General features: G+C 45.8%; 1 protein-coding gene across 1 annotated transcript; it reads left to right on the top strand.

The window, feature by feature from the left end:
- The first annotated feature begins 210 nt into the window (after positions 1–210).
- LOC122386885 lies at positions 211–16793 on the top strand. Its single transcript, XM_043376597.1, has 2 exons — positions 211–404; positions 13518–16793. Exons 1-2 carry the CDS (start codon positions 354–356, stop codon positions 16134–16136), a joined length of 2670 nt encoding a protein of 889 aa, XP_043232532.1. The 5' UTR covers positions 211–353; the 3' UTR covers positions 16137–16793.
- The last annotated feature ends 1084 nt before the right edge of the window (positions 16794–17877 follow it).

The following is a 17877-nucleotide window of genomic DNA, read 5'->3' as shown; positions in this document are numbered from 1 at the left end:
CAAATCAGGTGGACTCGCCGGATAGCCCGTCGTGAAAACGGCTGCTATCACTCAGCCCCAAACTCAGACCCCCCCCCCTCCCCCTTACCCACAACCACCGTCCTCGGTCCTCCACTCTGAAGGCCTGCCTATCAGCACATCCTGGCGACTTTTTCCTTATCGCACCCCGTCGGAAATCCGACTGGAACAGAGGAAAAAACACTATACCGTGTATTTTTCTTATCGAACCGAGTACCAGGGGTCAACATCTTACGGGGCGCCGAAGACGAGTGTGCACGTGCAGTGCGTCATGTGCATCTCCTATCGGTTAAATAAAGGCCGTGTCGGCGGCTCCCCCCGGTCAGAGCTCCAAGATGTTCAGCGGAGAGACCGCCGCTGGGGCGGAGGCTACCGGCCGACAGCAGGTAAGACAGTATTGATTTACTGCCTACAGGGCAGCAGGTCAGCTGAGACTATGTCAAGGGTGTTTTGAAATTTTAACAATCTACCCCGTGCCGTGCTGGTGGGAGGGGCTATCTTTGCCCTCCAGGGGCCGTTTCCACGTTGACTTCGTAAGTCGATTTTCTTTCGTAAGTATAATTTGGTATTCACGTCAACACTTCGATAAGTTTTTGTCGATGGAGTTGAATGTATTACAAGTGGTTTAGACACACTGAACATGAAAATGGTGTCCGTGACCCCTATTTATGCCCCTGAGGTCATATCAGGTCACGAATGGTGTCTAACAGTTTTTCGCGAATAACTTTTGATAGAGGCATGCTAGAGCGGTGAAAACGCCTTAGCTGTGTTCAGCTCGACGATACGGATCAACTGATATGCAACATGACCCTTTCCGGTCAGGTCATGACCTTGACCTGAGGTCAAATTTTCAAGTTGACCTTTTAAGGTCAAGTTAAAGTTCATTCGATGCGTTTTGACGAGAGGAACACGATGCTGGTAAAGGTGAGCTCGTACAAGCCTTGGGTCAAAAGTTATTGCAGAAAAACTGTTTCCGAAAAAATCGGCTATTTTTGCAGTTTTTGCCCCCTGCAGGCAAAACCGTTGACGTTAGGTCAAATCTGAGAAAATTATTCAGAAATGCGTTAATAGGGCTATCGAATGCGCTTTTCCGCGGCGCTGTAGCTCTATTGGTTCCCGAGTTATGCGTTGGCTTCTTGGAAATTGTCGACATTCGACCTGAAAATCGGCGAAATTTTGCCTTCAATGACCTTTGGTGACCTGATCTTTCACCTGACCAAAAAAGTGACCGAAGTGATTTCGTCATTATTTTTGGCGCTCTTTCGAACGCCGCCTTCCGCGTATCGCTACGTGGCCCAGGAGCCGATTTAAAAGGGGGGGTGTTCAAACAGCCCCCCCCCCCAGCAGGGCGTGGAATTCCAGGACCCCCAGCCGGGCGCGGGTTATAACAAGCAAATGGGACCAGACGCTACGCGACATAACAGGACGCAAAAAGACTGATACCATTCCACCATTTGAAGGAAAAGCCGGAGAAATACTTACTGACAATTACACAAAGGCATATAGTTCATATCCTCCGCCCCAGTGGGGGGCATATGTTACCACCCTGTCTCGTTTTTTGCGTGTAAATAAAAAACCGCGGCGCGTAGCGCCGTGCCGCTTGGGGTAGCTTTTCGTACATCAGTTTTGGACAATGTGTGAAATATTTGACCCCAGGTTATGTCAGGTCAGGTCACCAGGTCAAGTTAATTAAAACCCGCGCCCCGTGGGGGGGGCGAAACGGCCCCCCCCCCCTGTCCATTTCCGTCGATGTCTCCTAAACGGCTGGAGATATCGCCACCAAAATTTCAGGAGCCCTCCGGGCATCAACTTTACACATTGTGACCAAAATTTTTCCCAGAGGCTATGATAAGTTGGCCATAAATGACGTCAGAATGACGTCATGTTCTGCCATTTTCGACCCAAAAAAGACCTTCGCGAGAAGAGCTGTCAGGCCTACAGCTTTGAAGATACAGAAAAATGATCAGAACATAAAAGGTGTATAATTGACATGGCTACAAAACTGCAATCTCGGATTTTTGAAAATTTTGAGTTTTGACCCCCAAAAATCAAAAATGCAATTTTTTGGATATATTTGCCAAAAAATCTAAAAAGTTTTTTTGAGTTTCAAAAAACGGAATATATGTGATAGTACCTACCGTCTTCTATCTACATACCAAATTTCAGATCGATATCTCTTTTTTTGGCCAAGTTATAGAGAAAAAAACTGTTCAAAAATGATGACGTCAAATTTTCAAACTCAATTTTTCAAACGCAATTCTAGACCACGTAGGGCAAAACAAAGACCACCATTGAACTCCCCGTGACGAGTTGCATCGAATCGATACCCATTTTATGCAAAAATATCAACTTTGAAATTTGACCTATTTTGACCTGACCTTGACCTGACCTTGACCTGACCTTACCGGAACATAATGTGAACTGACCCCAAAGGCTGGCTAACCCACACAATCGCATTTGTCATGTAAAATGGACCATAAAACATGTATCATACGACACTTTCATATTGTGACCCCCAGTGACCTCACCTCTGTGACCGGACCTGGTGTCAGTGACCTCAGATAGTTAAGTATGTGTTGGACGAACAATGTACCATGGATGGTTTTCAATAGCTTACCAATTTACTCGATTTCACAACACATTTCTTGAAATGCCTGTGAACGGTGAAAATCTGACCTTTGACCTGACCTGTGACGTCATCGGTTTGACCTAGGTCAATTAAATTTGGTCACAAGGTAGTTCCCCGGTGGGGCTATCGAACGCCGTTTGAATTTTGAAAATCGGCCGGTAAATTTATATCCGTGACCTAAGGTCAGGTCAGTGACGTGACCTTCCCATTATAAGCCAATGGAGAAAAATGAAAATGACTCTAGATCCGTGTGTACGCATAGGAACAGTCCAAATATTTCAGAATCACAATGATTTGGACCACCCGTGACGACCAAGGTGTCTTTTTTGCTGATAGCCTCTAGAAAGGTCATCCGAGGTCATTTGAGGCTACAAACATATTTTTGACAATAACTCGCGATTGGAAAGAAATAGAACGCTAAGGATGGTCTCATTGTGTTTTTCTTGCCGAGACGCATCGACTGATATGCAACATGACCTTTTCCGGTCAGGTCATGACCTTGACCTGAGGTCAAATTTTCAAGTTGACCTTTCAAGGTCAAATTATAGTTCATTCGATGCGCCTCGGCGAGGGGAACACGATTCTGGCAATAGAAATGTCGTGGCTTTTTTAAGTCAAAAGTTATTGTCGAAAAACACTTTTCGTAAAAACAGCTACTCGTATTTTTAGAGTTTTTGCCCTCTGGACTCTGGAGCATAGGCGTAGGAACAGGGGGGGGGGGCAGGTGGGCAAGTGCCCATCCACTTTTCGAGGTGGTGGGGCCAACCATGTATTTTGGCCCACCCACTTTTTACTCGAGACCCCTCGTTTCGATTTGAGAGGACATCGTTACCTTCCAGAATAAAAAAAAAACTCGGTGAAAATAAGTTCCACGAATCCCCACGCACGGACTCCAAGGGGCCGTGATGGATCCAACGAGGCCCTCTGTTCATCTTGTCAGTCGAAGCCCCTGAGGCTGATGGCCTGAGAGGCCCTAGTGGATCTGAGGAGGCCCCAATTCCACACTGAGGCCCCTGACACTGGCGGTCTGGGAAGCTCCTCTATCCACACTAGTCAGAGGTCTGAGACTGGTGGTCTGGGAGGCCCCTCCATCCACACTAGTCAGAATAGGCCCCTGACACTGGCGGTCTAGCCGAGGCCCCCTACCCTCACCAGTCAGAGGAGGCCCCTCTATCCTCAATAGTCAGAAGAAGCCCCTGAGACTGATGGTCTGGGAGGCCTATCCATCTACGCTGTAGTCAGAGGAGGCCCCTGAGACTGATGACCTGAGAGGCCCTTATGATCACACCAGGCAGAAGAGGCCCATGAGACTGATGGACTGAGAGGCCCTTCTATTCATACTGGCCACAGGAGACCCCCAAAACTTTCGGTCTGGGAGGTCCCTCAATCCGGCACCAGTCAGAAGAGTCCCCTGAGACTGATGGCCTGGGAAGCCCTTATATTCACACTAGGCAGACGAGGCCCCTGAGACAGATGGTATGAGAGACCCTCATATTCACACCAGTCAGAAGAGGCCCCCGAAGCTGATGGCTGTGAGGCCCTTCTGTTCATATAACTGGCCACTGGAGACTCCTGAAACCGGTGGTCTGGGAGGGCCCTCTATCCACACTAGTCAGAAGAGGCCCCTGAGACCGATGGTCTGAGAGGCTCTTATATTCATACTGGCCACAAGAGGCCCCTGAGACTGATAGTCACAGAGGTCCACTCCTAATGAATCTGAGGGGGCCCTCTATCCACATTTACACTTTTCTAGGGAGGCCCCCGAGACTGATGGTCTGAGAGGCCCTTTTATTTATACTGTCCACAGGAGCCCCCTGAGATTAATGGTCTAAGAGGCTCTTCTATTTATACTAGATGCCGGCAGCGCTCTTGCGTTGCCTTGGGCCAGAATTGGAGGAACGGTACTGAGGGCACACACCGGGCAAAACCACTGAAACGCAGACTGAGCTTGGACTGAACCTGAAACCAACCGAAACATCCCAAAAATGCTTGAAAGCACGCGAGATTGGTGTGGATATCTACCTACAGTAAGATATGAATTAACTGCACGTGCATAGTTCATGTTCCAGGCACCCCAGTGCAGTCATTTTCATGACATCCTGTAGCGTGTGTCTAGCTCTATCAGTGTACCGACTTTTGTGTCGCTAGCTCGACGTTTCCTGGGATCAGAGGATCCCTCGTCAAAACCGTTATCCGCCCCCCGCACGCGCAGCTTGCACCCCTCGGATATTATCTCGCCGGAATGTCATGACTCAATGTAGTCTTCTTATGACCTGCAAGTTTTGAACCAGTTAGAGCTGCCGTTTACCCTGCAGGCGTGGCAACGTACGAAGGAGTGCAATCGGCTAGCACGTGCATAGTTCATGCACCACATAGTTTATTTCAACCAAATGTGCACTATTTTGGAGGCCTTGCCTGGGACTACCATTGAACCGATTTTGAGGTTGATAGCTCAAAATTTCTTTGTGCCAGAGGACCTCATGCCAAAACGGTTTACCGCCCCCAGCACGTGCAGCCTGCACCCCTCGTAGACGGTGACCCCCCTGGAAACTGGTTCAAGGTGTTACCGATGTGTCCCGCCAGTGTGGCTTTGTCCGTGACCTCGGGTTGACCTGTAGCCTTGACAAAAAAATTCGTGTCACCGAAACCTTGAAGCGGAATCGCGTGTGCGACGAAGCACTGAGCGAACCGACGCCAGCACCAAAAGTTTACCTCGCCGGAGACGAGTCGAACGGTACCACTTTGGTCCCGATCGGTCCACCCATTTTGACTCCAGGTCCAAAAAAGCTTGGACAAACTCACTCACATACTGACAAACAGGCTCGGCCGAACTTTTCTTCAGCGACCCACCAATGGGAATTTCCGGATGCAAAGCATGCTATCGCATGCTTTTGATCCTCCAATTCTGGACCAGAAGAGGCCCCTAGGATTGATGGTCTAACAGGCCCTTCTATTTATGCTAGCCAGAGGAGGCCCATGAGACTGATTGTCTGAGAGGCCCTTCTATTCAAACTAGGCAGATGAGGCCCCTGAGAATGATAGTCCGAAGAGCCATGCGGCGGCAACTGGCCGTGGCCATATTTCGGCCCGGTAGGGCCCCACAGAGCTCATGAGAGCACCTCAAGGGCTCCTAAGTAGACACGCTTATCCCCATAAGGGTGCCACGCCGGCTTCTGAAGGCTCCTTGTAGGCATCTAAGGGCCCTTTCCGGCCTCTAACGGCTCCACCCGCCTGTGATGGCTCCACACCAGTGTTTATGAGCGCCACACAGCGGCGCCTTTGAGGGTCATACTAGTTAGTGTCTCTTAGGGCCCTATATCGGTGGCTCTGGGGGCCCCACACCGGCGCCTCTGTGGGACACCACACCTGTGCATCTCAAGGCTCTATAGGTAGGGGAGAGTGGGGCACATTCGTGCATGGGGCACATTCGTTTTCAGCAGTTTATGGGAACACGAGTGACTGCACGAGCTCAAGGTAAATTATGGAAATATGTCTATCATTGCCGCCCTTCGTTCACCGTAGAAGACAACACTGTACCTGCTGTCATGCTTGATAAAAACGCAAATTTGTAATATTCGTGAGCTTTCCAAACTTTTCTCATATCATCCATTTTCGTGATCCTGACTCGGAAATGTGGTTCAGCTTTTCAAAATTGGGGGTGAAGAAGCCCACTCTATTCACGGAACTGCTGCAAACTTGTTTGTTGAAAAAGTGTCATTTTTTCAAAAAGAAATTTTGAAATATATTACTAATAACGTTGTGGGGCAGGTTCGTGTACGCACTGCCTGGGGGCACATTCGTGCATATTTTTTTTAGTTTTTGCGATTTATGACTTTATCTGTAGTAGGTTTCTCTAATGACGCTCGCCTGACTCAGTCTCGACTGCTTGCGACGTCGTGACGAGCAATTCACGCGAACTTGGCGAGGTCACGGAGGCCGGCAGTTGGCACATTCTTGTTGGCCAGCCCATTCTTTCTACATTTGTTGTGCAATGCATTCTTGTCGAAAGGAATCAAGTGAAATGACCCCCTGCCAATTTCCTTTGGTAAATTTCTGGTAATGCCCGGTAATTTCTCGAATTTTGCCGGGTGAACGGAAGTGCCCCATCTCTTGAACGAATGTGCCCCATAGGTGGGGCAGTTTCGTGCAAATGTTCAGAGTTAATAAAAGTCGTTTTTTCTAATGGAAGCAATAATTTTATAGGATAACTTTTAAGAGGAAAACTATCTGCAATATAGTTCCTTTCCATACTACAATCAACAATTTTGCCATTGCACTAACCAAAGAACAGATATATGCGTTTATCCATTTTTTGCACGAATGTGCCCCACTCTCCCCTACATCTGAAGGACCCACACCGACACCTCTGAGGGCCCCACACCAGTACCTCGGAGCTCTGAAGGCCCCACACCGGTGACTCTGAGGACTCACCGGCTCCTGAGAGCACCATGTTGATGTCTAACGGCTCCACAAAGCCACTGAAGGCACCAGGGGCATTCCACGATAGATCGTACCAGGCCCGTCACCCTCATCTCTCAGATTTTGATGAAAATCGGTCCTAGGGGTAATCATAGGCCCTAAAGACGCCTGGCAAAATATCAGACTTCTCAGATCAAAACTTTTTGAGTTATATTGCATTACATTTTTCTAACTTCGGTATGTAGCGGTGAGTTTGATGGCCTATAACTCAAGAACGGGTTAAGCAACCAACACAAAGTAAACAACACTAAGCTTGCGATGAATCAAAAATTAATAATACTGTTTAAAAATTCCAAAGAAAAAAATTCATTGTTGAGCAAAAACCTTTATCTTTTTTCATTTGCCTCTAACGACTTTTGGGACCAAATTTTTTCACATTTTAATTTTTTCAAAATGAACTTCATGTCATTGCAAATCGACATGCAAAAAAATAGAAAGGTGTTCTTTCTATAAGTTCCTCATTTTCCCGCAAACAAAATGGGTTTCGGAGGGGTTGATACGACCCCAGCACGCCGTTTCGCTTCTAATAGAGCTAGAGCCTCGCGGAAAAAACGAGCGTGTGTGCCGTTACAAGTCGCAGCGATTGGTACCCGATTTTAAGGTCTCAGGTTAACCGGTAGCGTCTGAGGTCAGGTCACGTGACTGAAGTTACGGGTTCGGTTTTTAGTAAATAACTTCGCTAAAAATGGCCGCAGAGCCGCGATTTCGGCATCATTGTGTTCGCCTAGCTCAGGTGCATCGAATGGTATACTTTTTGCTAGGGTGAGGTCAACTTAAGTAGTTGACCTCGTGTCAAGGTCAGGTCAGAGCCCCTCAGGTCATGAAGCTGGGCAAAGGGTATCATATGCAGGGTTGTATACCAATCAAGTCGATTGAATTGATTGATTTGATTCAACGCGTATTTTGAGTTGATTGGATTGAGTCGATTGACTTTTCGAGATGACTGGTTGACTGACTCGTTTGACTTTAGCGACTGGTTGACTGATTTGATTCCCGAAAATTAGAGTGACTCGTATGATTGAGTCGATTGAATGGAAAGTTCAAATAAGTTTTAGTTGACGAAAAATAATGACACCAATTGATGACATCAAAGATCACAAAACTACACTGAAAACTGCTTGTCATCACAACTGCAATATGGGGTAGATGGCCAAATAAAGAACAGGGCCTAAACATGAACAGCCAACTTTGACTTTCAACTGCAATAACTGCTCCAATGCTCGTGATAGAACCTGGCGATGCACCTACCTACCTTTCTGCACTCAGCAGGAAACGTTTTTTTTTTTAATCCAGATGATAAAGTGCAAGGCCCTATATACTAATAAAGTTTGATTAATTAATAATTCACATCTCCACATCTCCTCAGAAACAACCCACTGTATCTGAGACCCCTACAAAAATAACTGAAACAAAAGCGCCGTTTTCGTCTCGCTAAATTTGCTGCATTGTTTAATTTGCAGCAGAACGTTTGTTGATCCTTTTCTCCTGAGGGCCTAAGCATAACATATTTAATATATTTCATTTTCCTTAAAATATTTTACCGAATATTATGAAGTGGCTTTATTTCAAATGAAATAATAATTAAAACGAAATTGGTGTTGTACAACCGATTTATTTTATGATAATCTACCATACTACATGATTATCAATGACGTCATCTTACCAAAAAATCAAAGACGTAGAATAAGCATTTATAAAAGCTTAGCATACTTGTTGGCAAAACGTTTTCTTTGTTTTTTTTTCGCAGTCGCACCGTGCCGTTTTCGCGTTTTAATTTTCCTTGTTCCTACTTCCTTTGTCCTTAACTTATCCTGTGGTTCCAGAGTCCCTGTCCTCTCCATTTCCTTTTGAATATATTTTTAATCCTCATCCCTATCCCCCAGTCCTAACAGTTTCAAATTGTAGGTATTGCAATAAAATGTTTTGAATTCTTCACATATAACCTATCTACCTTCGTTGGTACTGTTGGTAGCCAGTGACACATCTAGGCAGGTAAGTAGGTACCTACCTGCTTTCCTGCTGTCTTCATAAAGCATACCTAATAAAGTTGTCAAAATTTGTAGCACATTTTCAACACTTTCATATTGTGTCAGTGTGGCATGAAACCTAGCTAGGTTCATTATGTTTAGGGTTCATTTCAGAAGAGCTCCGCATAACTCACATAAGAGACAGACAGGGGCTTTACATGGGGTAGATGGCCTGATGACTTAGCTGGAATATGGCCAAAATTAAATTGACAACTTTTAGGTGAAAGGTGGTGATTTGGGTTAAGGGGCGAGTCAACTACTGGGTTATTTTGCACCCATTAAATGAAACTTCTGCTCCAATTCTACCCATTGAACCTCAATATCATGATCCACCTGTCCATCACTAGGTATCCTTCCTTATTACATAGAGTCTTTGAATGGCATGGCAATTTATAATTTTAAATGACAATATTTTTATGAACTTCTTCTGTAGGTAGGTAGGTAGGTACGTACGTACACCAGACTGCTATGGACACTTTTCCAAGTTGGTGGGACAAAAAAACCTAATGTATGTCTTGGTTTGAGTCGTTTGATTGAGTTGATTGATTCCTTTCATTGTCGCGTTTGAGTCGATTGAATCAATTCCCGAAAACTGCTCTGACTTGATTGATTTGATTGGTTTCCCAAATTTGTCGTGATTGAATTGATTGCTATTGATTGAGTCGTATACAACCCTGATCATATGGCATATCATTCGATTTGGAAGGTCTTCCCGAGTCCATTGGTGGCTTTCCCGACTCTCTAGCTCCATTTGATCGGGAGTTATTGACGAAAAACTCGTACGACCCTAGTGACGTCATAAATGACGTCACGCAAGGTTAACAATGCAAAAGTAAAGCATTGGACTTCGCAAGAAGTGCATGAAATCACGATACCATGTACGTGGGGATAGTTTTAGATCATTCTCGGTGCCAAAATAACAGTTTTTATATTTCTCCTCCATTGATTCATAACAGTGATGTCACGTGACCGACCTGACCTCACGTAACCTTGAAAAATTCCCAGATATACAAGTTGTGAGACCTCTGGAGGACACCATGTATGCGTCCTGTAACTTTCATCTCGGACAGCTATGGTCATTGGCGTCCAAAACAATGTCGGAACCAAACAGCCTTTTTCACCCTCGCGCTAATAGGAAAGAGGGTTGGATGAACCTTCTTTTCACTTTTTTCAGATGACTCAGACTTAAATTGAAACTTCAGTAACCCGTGATGTCATTAGGCAGCTTTACCACGCCATTTGTAAGCTTCCCTCCCGAAATCACTATTCGAAACCGTTATCGTGACGTAAAATAAATACATTTATAGAAAGAACACCTTCCAAATTTTCTGCATACTTCTAAACAATGAGCCAAATATTTTTTTAAAGAAATAAAAATTCAAAGAAATTTGGTCCCAAAGTCCAAAAAATACAAATAAAAGAAAACTCGATATGTCATATATCAAAAATAGCGTATTTTTCGAAATTTCAAAAATACATATTAATCTCTGTTTCATTGCAAGTTCAATGTTATATAACATTTGGCATTTGAATAATCCGTCTTAGAGTTACAGCCCGCCAAACTTAGCGCTGCAAAGCAAGATCCAAAAAATGTTATATACCATAACTCAAAAAATACTTATCTGATAAGCCTGAAATTATTACAGGTGGATTCAGAGCCCCTGATTACCCCTGAGACCAATTCTCTTCAAATTCCGAGAGATGAGGGTGTCAAATTGGAAAAAAGTGGTACGATCTATCGTGGAATGCCCCACCACACAAGCTCTCACTGAGCTCTAATGTCCATGTACCGGCCTCTGATGGATTTAAGCCAGAGCATTCATAGCTCCACACCAGCAATTGTAAGGGCTTCACACTGAAGTATCTGAGGGTTCCACACCGGTGTCTCTAAGGGCCACATACCGGCATCTCTGAGGGCCCCATACCGGCGTCTCCGAGGGTCCACATCTGGCGGGCACCCATCAGCGACTGAAGGTCCCAAACTGTCGACTCCGAGAGCCCCATCTGCGTCTGGGAGCAGCATGCCGTCTCTAAGAACCACAGCGGCTCCTCCGTACGCAAGATGGGCGTCTGCATGCCAAAGGGGAGCGGTTCTGAGACAGTAGGGCACCTACGTGCAATAGAGGGGCGCCTATGAAGCCCATAGGGGCGCCTCAATGCGAAAGAGGGGTGCCTCTGAGGCCTACATATATTGGCGTGGCGTCCACATGCAATAGAGGTCTGCATTGATCAATGCAATGGGGGTGCATTCATAAGAAACAGGGGCGCCGGCATGGCAAAGAGAGGCGCCTTCAAGTGTCCATAAAAGAGAGACGCCTATGATAAGCGCACATTGTATGCGACAATGGGGCGACTGTGGGACATATAGGGATGTCTCTGATGACTATACATAGGGCGCTTATATGCCAAAGAGGGCGCCTATGAAGCTAATGGGGGCACCTGGGAAACGAGGGAGACATTTGTGTAAGGGCTTTCAGGGGTCATGCGCCGTTTGCGGCAAATAGATTCTAAAAAAAATCGGAGGGGGAATAAGTTTTAAAAATGGTGCGGACTTTTCGCACTGTTCGCTTAAGCGGTTACGCCCCTGGGTACATCTGCCCGATCTCAGAAGCTAGATTTGGAGGTCATACTTGAAAGCAGCTAGCAGGACGAGGCAAAAGTTGGAGGCCCCTGAAAATAGGAGGCGCCCTGGAAAAGGAGGCCCCTTGACAGGGTGGCCCACCCACTTTTCATGACGTTCCTACGCCCGTGCTCTGGAGGCTAAACCGTTAACCTGAGGTCAATTTTGATGATGACCTTATCGAAAGAAGAGTTTAAGAACTATCGATTGCTTTTCCATACATTTTTCTAGCTATCATAGTTCCTGAGATAAATGCATGTTTTCTGAAAAATATAATGACGTTTGGCAAATTTTGACCTTTGATGACCTCCAGTGGCCCCAATATTGCTCTAAGATGAAAAATGACCGAAATACTTTCAAACGTACGCATTGAGAGCTATCGATTGCTTTTACCGCGTCTTTCTAGCCCTCTTAGTTTTTGAGTTAGAGGTGGGTGGTAACATATGCCCCCCCCCCCCCCCACTAGGGCGAAGTTGGCTGAGACCGCCACTGGGGCGCGGGATATAGTTCATATAACATATAGTTCGATTTTTCGATGACACTGACCTGAGGTCAGTTAGAAGTCATTAGGTACGTCGTAATGTTAGGCCTATGGGAAAATATGCAATTCCGAAAATACTGGAGATATCCGCTTCGTTCTATCATTTTTGCGCTTTGAAACCTTAGCACTTAACATTATGTCACTTTGTGCTTCTTTTTTTGGCCTACTTATCCATGGATCAGGTCAAATGAGGAAACTGAGGTCAAATGACGTTTGTGCCAACTGCCAATAACTTGTGACATAATAAAGATACAGCTTTCAAAATGGTAACATTCTGTTCCTCTTGAAGAACGAGTCGAATTATATGCAGCATTAAGCATTTAGACCATTCTTAAGACTGAGGTTGTGCTTAAGATGTGCTTAACTTTTTAAGTACACTTAAGCCAGTACAAAAGTATATCATTCGACGCGCCCTGACGTGCTGAGCTCACTGGTGCTTTTTTTTTGCTCTAGCTTAATTAGGTGAAAAGTTATAAGCAAAAAAACTTGTGATCTGTTTTTAGCGAAATTTTTACATTCATACCCCAAAAAAAAAACCTTAAATATTGACCGAGAGCAACCAAATTTGCACAGGGGTGAGAACTCTAAGGGGCCCACCTACCTACCAAATTTGGTGTTTCTAGGTGCCAAAGTAGCCAATCGCGAGGGGGTCGCATCGCCCTCCCCCCCCTCCCCCCGCTGCCAGGCCGTGTTATGAAAAGTGCCTTGCCAGGGCGAGGGTTAAGCTGAGGCTAGCAAAAGCAGGAGCTTTTTAGACCTAACGATCACCCAAATCAGATACTCCCTTTCCCACGTTCCGAAAACAGGTCCTTGTCGAGAAGCGTGGTGCCTTGTAGGCCAAGAAGCTTCCTGTCGCAGAGGCTAGGTTCGGCCAATCAGCATGAAGTTATTAAATTACGCAACATGATTGGTCAATACGTGATAAGCTTCCAGCCACGGCTATTTAGCGTCTACCATAGCTGTAATAACTAATACAGTTGCTACTTTATAATGATTCTCTTTATGAATATTTTCTTTAATTTAATAATTATTTTCCTTTCCAATAATTTTAAGTTTACAAAGTTATAAAGCTGGAGCAAAAAAAATGGGGAAAGTGACATATTTCCCTGAATGCTAATTCATCCTTGGGAAAGTCAAACTTTGGCTTTGAAAACATCAGAGCCAGACTTGCGAAGCATAACGCTCCGCATTCTCCTATTTCAGACGACATCAAGACAGTTCCTGTGCGTGGACGACACCGGGCCGGAGAGAAAGCTGCAGCTGAAGGAGGAAGTCCTGCAGGCCTTCCTAGAAAGTGATGACGTTTCTGACAAGCCTGTGGCGGTGATTTCGGTGGCCGGAGCATTCCGAACTGGCAAGTCGTTCCTGTTGAGCGCGATGTCCCGTTATTTGGCAGCTGAAGACAAAAAGCAATGGCGTGATGTCAAAAAAGGGAGCTTCACATGGAGCAATGGAGCGGACTCTCATACCAACGGCATGTTCATCTCGCCTCCGAACACAATCACTTTGGATTCCGGAGAAGAGGCTGTCCTTTTTCTTTTGGACACGCAGGGGCTGTTCGACGACGATTCGAACATGGCTGATGCCACCAACATCTTCGCACTGAGCACACTTCTCAGCTCCAAGGCAGTGTTCAACCTTCCAAATAACTTAAAAAGCGATGACCTAGACCACCTTCAGCTTTTCGCCGAGATCGGCCGCATGGCCAGAGATCGATCTGACAGAACAGCCTTCCAGAACCTGCTCTTCCTGATTCGCGATTGGGATCACCCAGCTACTCATCCGTTCGGGAAACAGGGAGGCGATGCTCTGGTCAAAAGACGACTGAGAAGTGACAAGGTGGACCTCGACCAAAGACGACAGCACATTGAAGGATGTTTCGCAAACATCGAAGGGTTTCTAATGCCCCATCCGGGAAAGGCAGTGGCCCGTAGCTCGGCCTTTTCTGACGACGATATTGACGAGGAGTTTGCGACTCATCTGGACGAGCTGCTGACCTTGCTGCTCTCTCCAGACAAGATCCCGTTGAAGATGAACGGCAACCGCCCAGTGACGTGCGGAGAGCTGTCTACACTGATCAGGATGTACGCGGACCTCTTCCAAAGCGGCAAGCTTCCGGAACCAAAGGGAATCCTGGAGACAGTCGCTGAGGCCTATAACACAGCAGCTGTCGATGCTGAGCTCAACAACTATGTGAGAAATATGAACGAACTACTGGCGGAAGATGCTCCGCTGCTGACCGAAGAAGTCCTCAGGAAGAAGCACAGCGAGGAAAAGTCTGCAGCAGTTGAATGTCTCAAAAACAGGGACACCATCCCAGATCCGACAAAAGACGGAGGCTTCTACTGTTCTCGGCTTGAGGAAAAGATAGAAGAATGGTTGAAAACGTCAGAAAAAATGTTCACAGAAAGATGTGCAAACGATAAGGAAAAGGCAATAAAAATGAATGAAAACCTGGTGAATGAGTGTATCGAGACATTCGACGCATCGATGCGTGACTTGGAGAGTGACGAGCCTGTTGGGGAAGAGAAGATCAGAGAAGCCTACCACGAAGCAGGAAAGGCTGCTGTAGATCGCTTCACACAAGGCATGGTTACGTTGGGATCATACGTACCAACAGATTGTAAACACAAGTTGGAAGTGACTTTGAAGGAAAGGCTCGACCAAATGCTGGCAACAGACGAGAACTTGTCGAACATGAAGGTAGTGGAAAATCATTTTCAAAGTTACACGGCGCGTATGAAAGATCTTGTTGAGGGTCCAGATTATCTGGACAATGATCTAGTGTTGGGGAGTCACAACAAGGCGAAAGCAGAGACACTGCGGACATTGAACCCGCTGATCAGCATGCTTCACGTCACTGAATGTGGCAGTCGGTACTCTGACCTGCTGCAGAGCAGGATGGACGCATGGCTTCAAACTTCGCAGGACCTCTTTGACGAAAAGTGTGCACAGGACAGAGCGAAAGCGGACGAAGCGAATCGTGCACTTGTGGGCCAATGCTTGCAGTTATTTCAACGTGAAATGGCATCTCTGGAAAATTCCCAGACCACGACCAAACTGGAAGTAGAAGAAGCCATAGGAGAGGCAAGCCAGACGGCCATGCAGCGTTTTGAACATGAAAAGGTTACATTTGGATTGCACAATGCTGAAGACAGTCGTCAGCAGTTGCAGAAAAACATTAAGGAAAATATTCATCATATTCTCAGCCGAGTAGAGGCAAAGTCAAACAAAAAGGTTGTCGAGCATCAGTTCCAGCAATACCAGCAGAAGATGGAGGCCTTCCTAGGTGATTGTTCGCTGGTTGACGAAGACCTTATCAAAGAAGAGCACTCAAAGGCTAAGGCTGTGCTGCTGGAAGGAATGAAGAAACTACTGAGTGTGGAACACTTAAACAATTCTGAAAATGACTACTGGGTTATGCTTCATAAGCAAATGGACGAATGGTTTGAACAATCGCAGGAAAAGTTCCGCAAAAAGTGTGTGAAAAACAAAAAAGAAGCAGAGAAAACAAACGAAGCCCTTGCTGACGCATGTTTCAGTTCATTTTCATCATCTATGAAGGAAAAGATAGAACAGCTGGGTAAATCCGGCAACCCACATCAGGTGTGCGCTACGAAGCAGGAAGAAGTGCTGAGGAGGTTCGACCGGGAAAAAACGACGATGGGGTCCTACAGAGCTGATGAGACTCGGGCGTTTCTCGAAAAACGTATTAGCGAAGAGACATCACTTCTGATTGGTAATTTCATAGAGAAAGAAAAGAACAAGAAAAAGCGTGGTCCCATTGGACAACTTCTCAAAGAGGTCTCCAAATATTTGTAAAGTTCACATGCGGAAGCTCTGGGTGACGTAAATAGCGAAGTAGCAGCCTTAGAAAACACCGAGCGTACGACCCACGTACGACCCAGCTGCCGACGGAGCGTCAAGACCAGTCGAGGCTCGCGCAGCTGCGCCCCAGTACGACCGCGTGAAAACCCGTCTGGAGAGGCAGTACGAGGACAATTTTTCTGCGCTGTAATTCATTATCTAATCCAAAATCTTAGTTATGCCTACCAATAGGTACTCTGCCGTGTTGTATATGTTACGGGCAATATGCTAACTTGGGCAATATGCAAACTGCCCGGGCAGTATGCAAACTACCCACCAGCCTGGGCAGTATATGTACCGCCCGGATAATATCCATGCTACCCTACGCGCTGGGCAGTATGTAATGCATATGTAATATTGCGGCGTGTCTCTTGAATAAAGTTCAAGTTCTGACTCAAACATGAATGGGTAGTAGGCGCTGCTGGGTGATGCTTCTTACCCCGCTTTTTTCTTGTCGGTGATTTTCACATGTCTCCTTTTAACCTTCGCCCCAGTGGGGGGGGGGGAGGCGAAGGTTGAATGTTACATATATGTTACGCAACATGTTACCACCCTGTCGCGTTTTTTGCGTGTGAATAAAAAACCGCGGAGCTACGCGCCGCGCCGCTTGGAGTAATTTTCTGTACTTTAATTTTGGACAATGTGTGATATTTTTGACCCCAGGTCATGTCAGGTCAGGTAACCAGGTCAATTTAACTGACCAAGCCTGAAAAAGTTTACAATCATGTCCAGTCTGCGGTGTTTGTCAGAGAGGTTTTAAACTTGGTTGATTGCATGATGTTATGGGCGCCTATAATTTGTTTATCTTGGATTTTTCTATATCCGTGACCTAAGGTTAGGCCAGCGGCGTGACCTTTCCATTATAAGTCAATGGAGAAAAATGAAAATGCCTCTAGATCGGTGTGTACGCAAAGGAACAGTCCAAATATTTCAGAATCACAATGATTTGGACCACCCGTGACGACCAGGGTGTCTTTTTTGCTGGTAGCTTCTAGAAAGGTCATCCCAGGTCATTTGAGGCTAAAAACAGATTTTTGCCAATAACTCTCGATTGGAAAGAGATAGAATGCTGGGGATAGCCTCATTGTGTTTGCCTTGTTAAGATGCATCGACTGATATGCAACATGACCTTTTCCGCTCAGGTCATGACCTTGACCTGAGGTCAAATTTTCAAGCTGATCTTTCAAGGGCAAATTATAGTTCATTCGACGCGTCTCGGCGAGAGGAACACGATTCTGTCAATTGAAATGTCGTGGCTTTTTTTAATCGAAAGTTATTGTCGAAAAACACTTCCGTAAAAACAGCTAGGTATTTTGGAGTTTTTGCCCTCTTGAGGCTAAACCGTTGACCTGAAGTCAATTTTGATGATGACCATATCAAAAGAAGAGTTCAAAAGCTATTGATTGCTTTTCCATGCCTTTTTCTAGCTATCATAGTTCCTGAGATAACGGCATGTTTTCTGAAAAAAACATAATGACAATTGGCAAATGTTTACCTTTGATTGCCTCTGGTGACCCCAATATTTCTCAAGATGAAAAATGACCGAAATACTTTCAAACGTACGCATTGAGAGCTATCGACTGTTTTTTTACCGCACCTTTCTAGCCCTCTTAGTTTTTGAGTTAGAGGTGGGTAATAACATATGCCCCCCCCCCACACACACACACACACTATGGCAAAGTTGGCTGAGACCGCC

Source organism: Amphibalanus amphitrite, unplaced genomic scaffold (genome assembly GCF_019059575.1).
Source record: "Amphibalanus amphitrite isolate SeventyFive unplaced genomic scaffold, NRLGWU_Aamphi_draft 000266F_arrow, whole genome shotgun sequence".
Classification (NCBI taxonomy): domain Eukaryota; kingdom Metazoa; phylum Arthropoda; class Thecostraca; order Balanomorpha; family Balanidae; genus Amphibalanus; species Amphibalanus amphitrite.
Note: the sequence above shows the minus strand (reverse complement) of the source record. Positions and strands in the feature narration are given on the sequence as shown.

Coding starts and splice junctions, on each gene's coding strand:
- LOC122386885 (XM_043376597.1), top strand. CDS start 354: ATGTTCAGCGGAGAGACCGCCGCTGGGGCGGAGGCTACCGGCCGACAG. Junction 405..13,517: donor AGGCTACCGGCCGACAGCAG/GTAAGACAGTAT, acceptor CTCCTATTTCAG/ACGACATCAAGACAGTTCCT.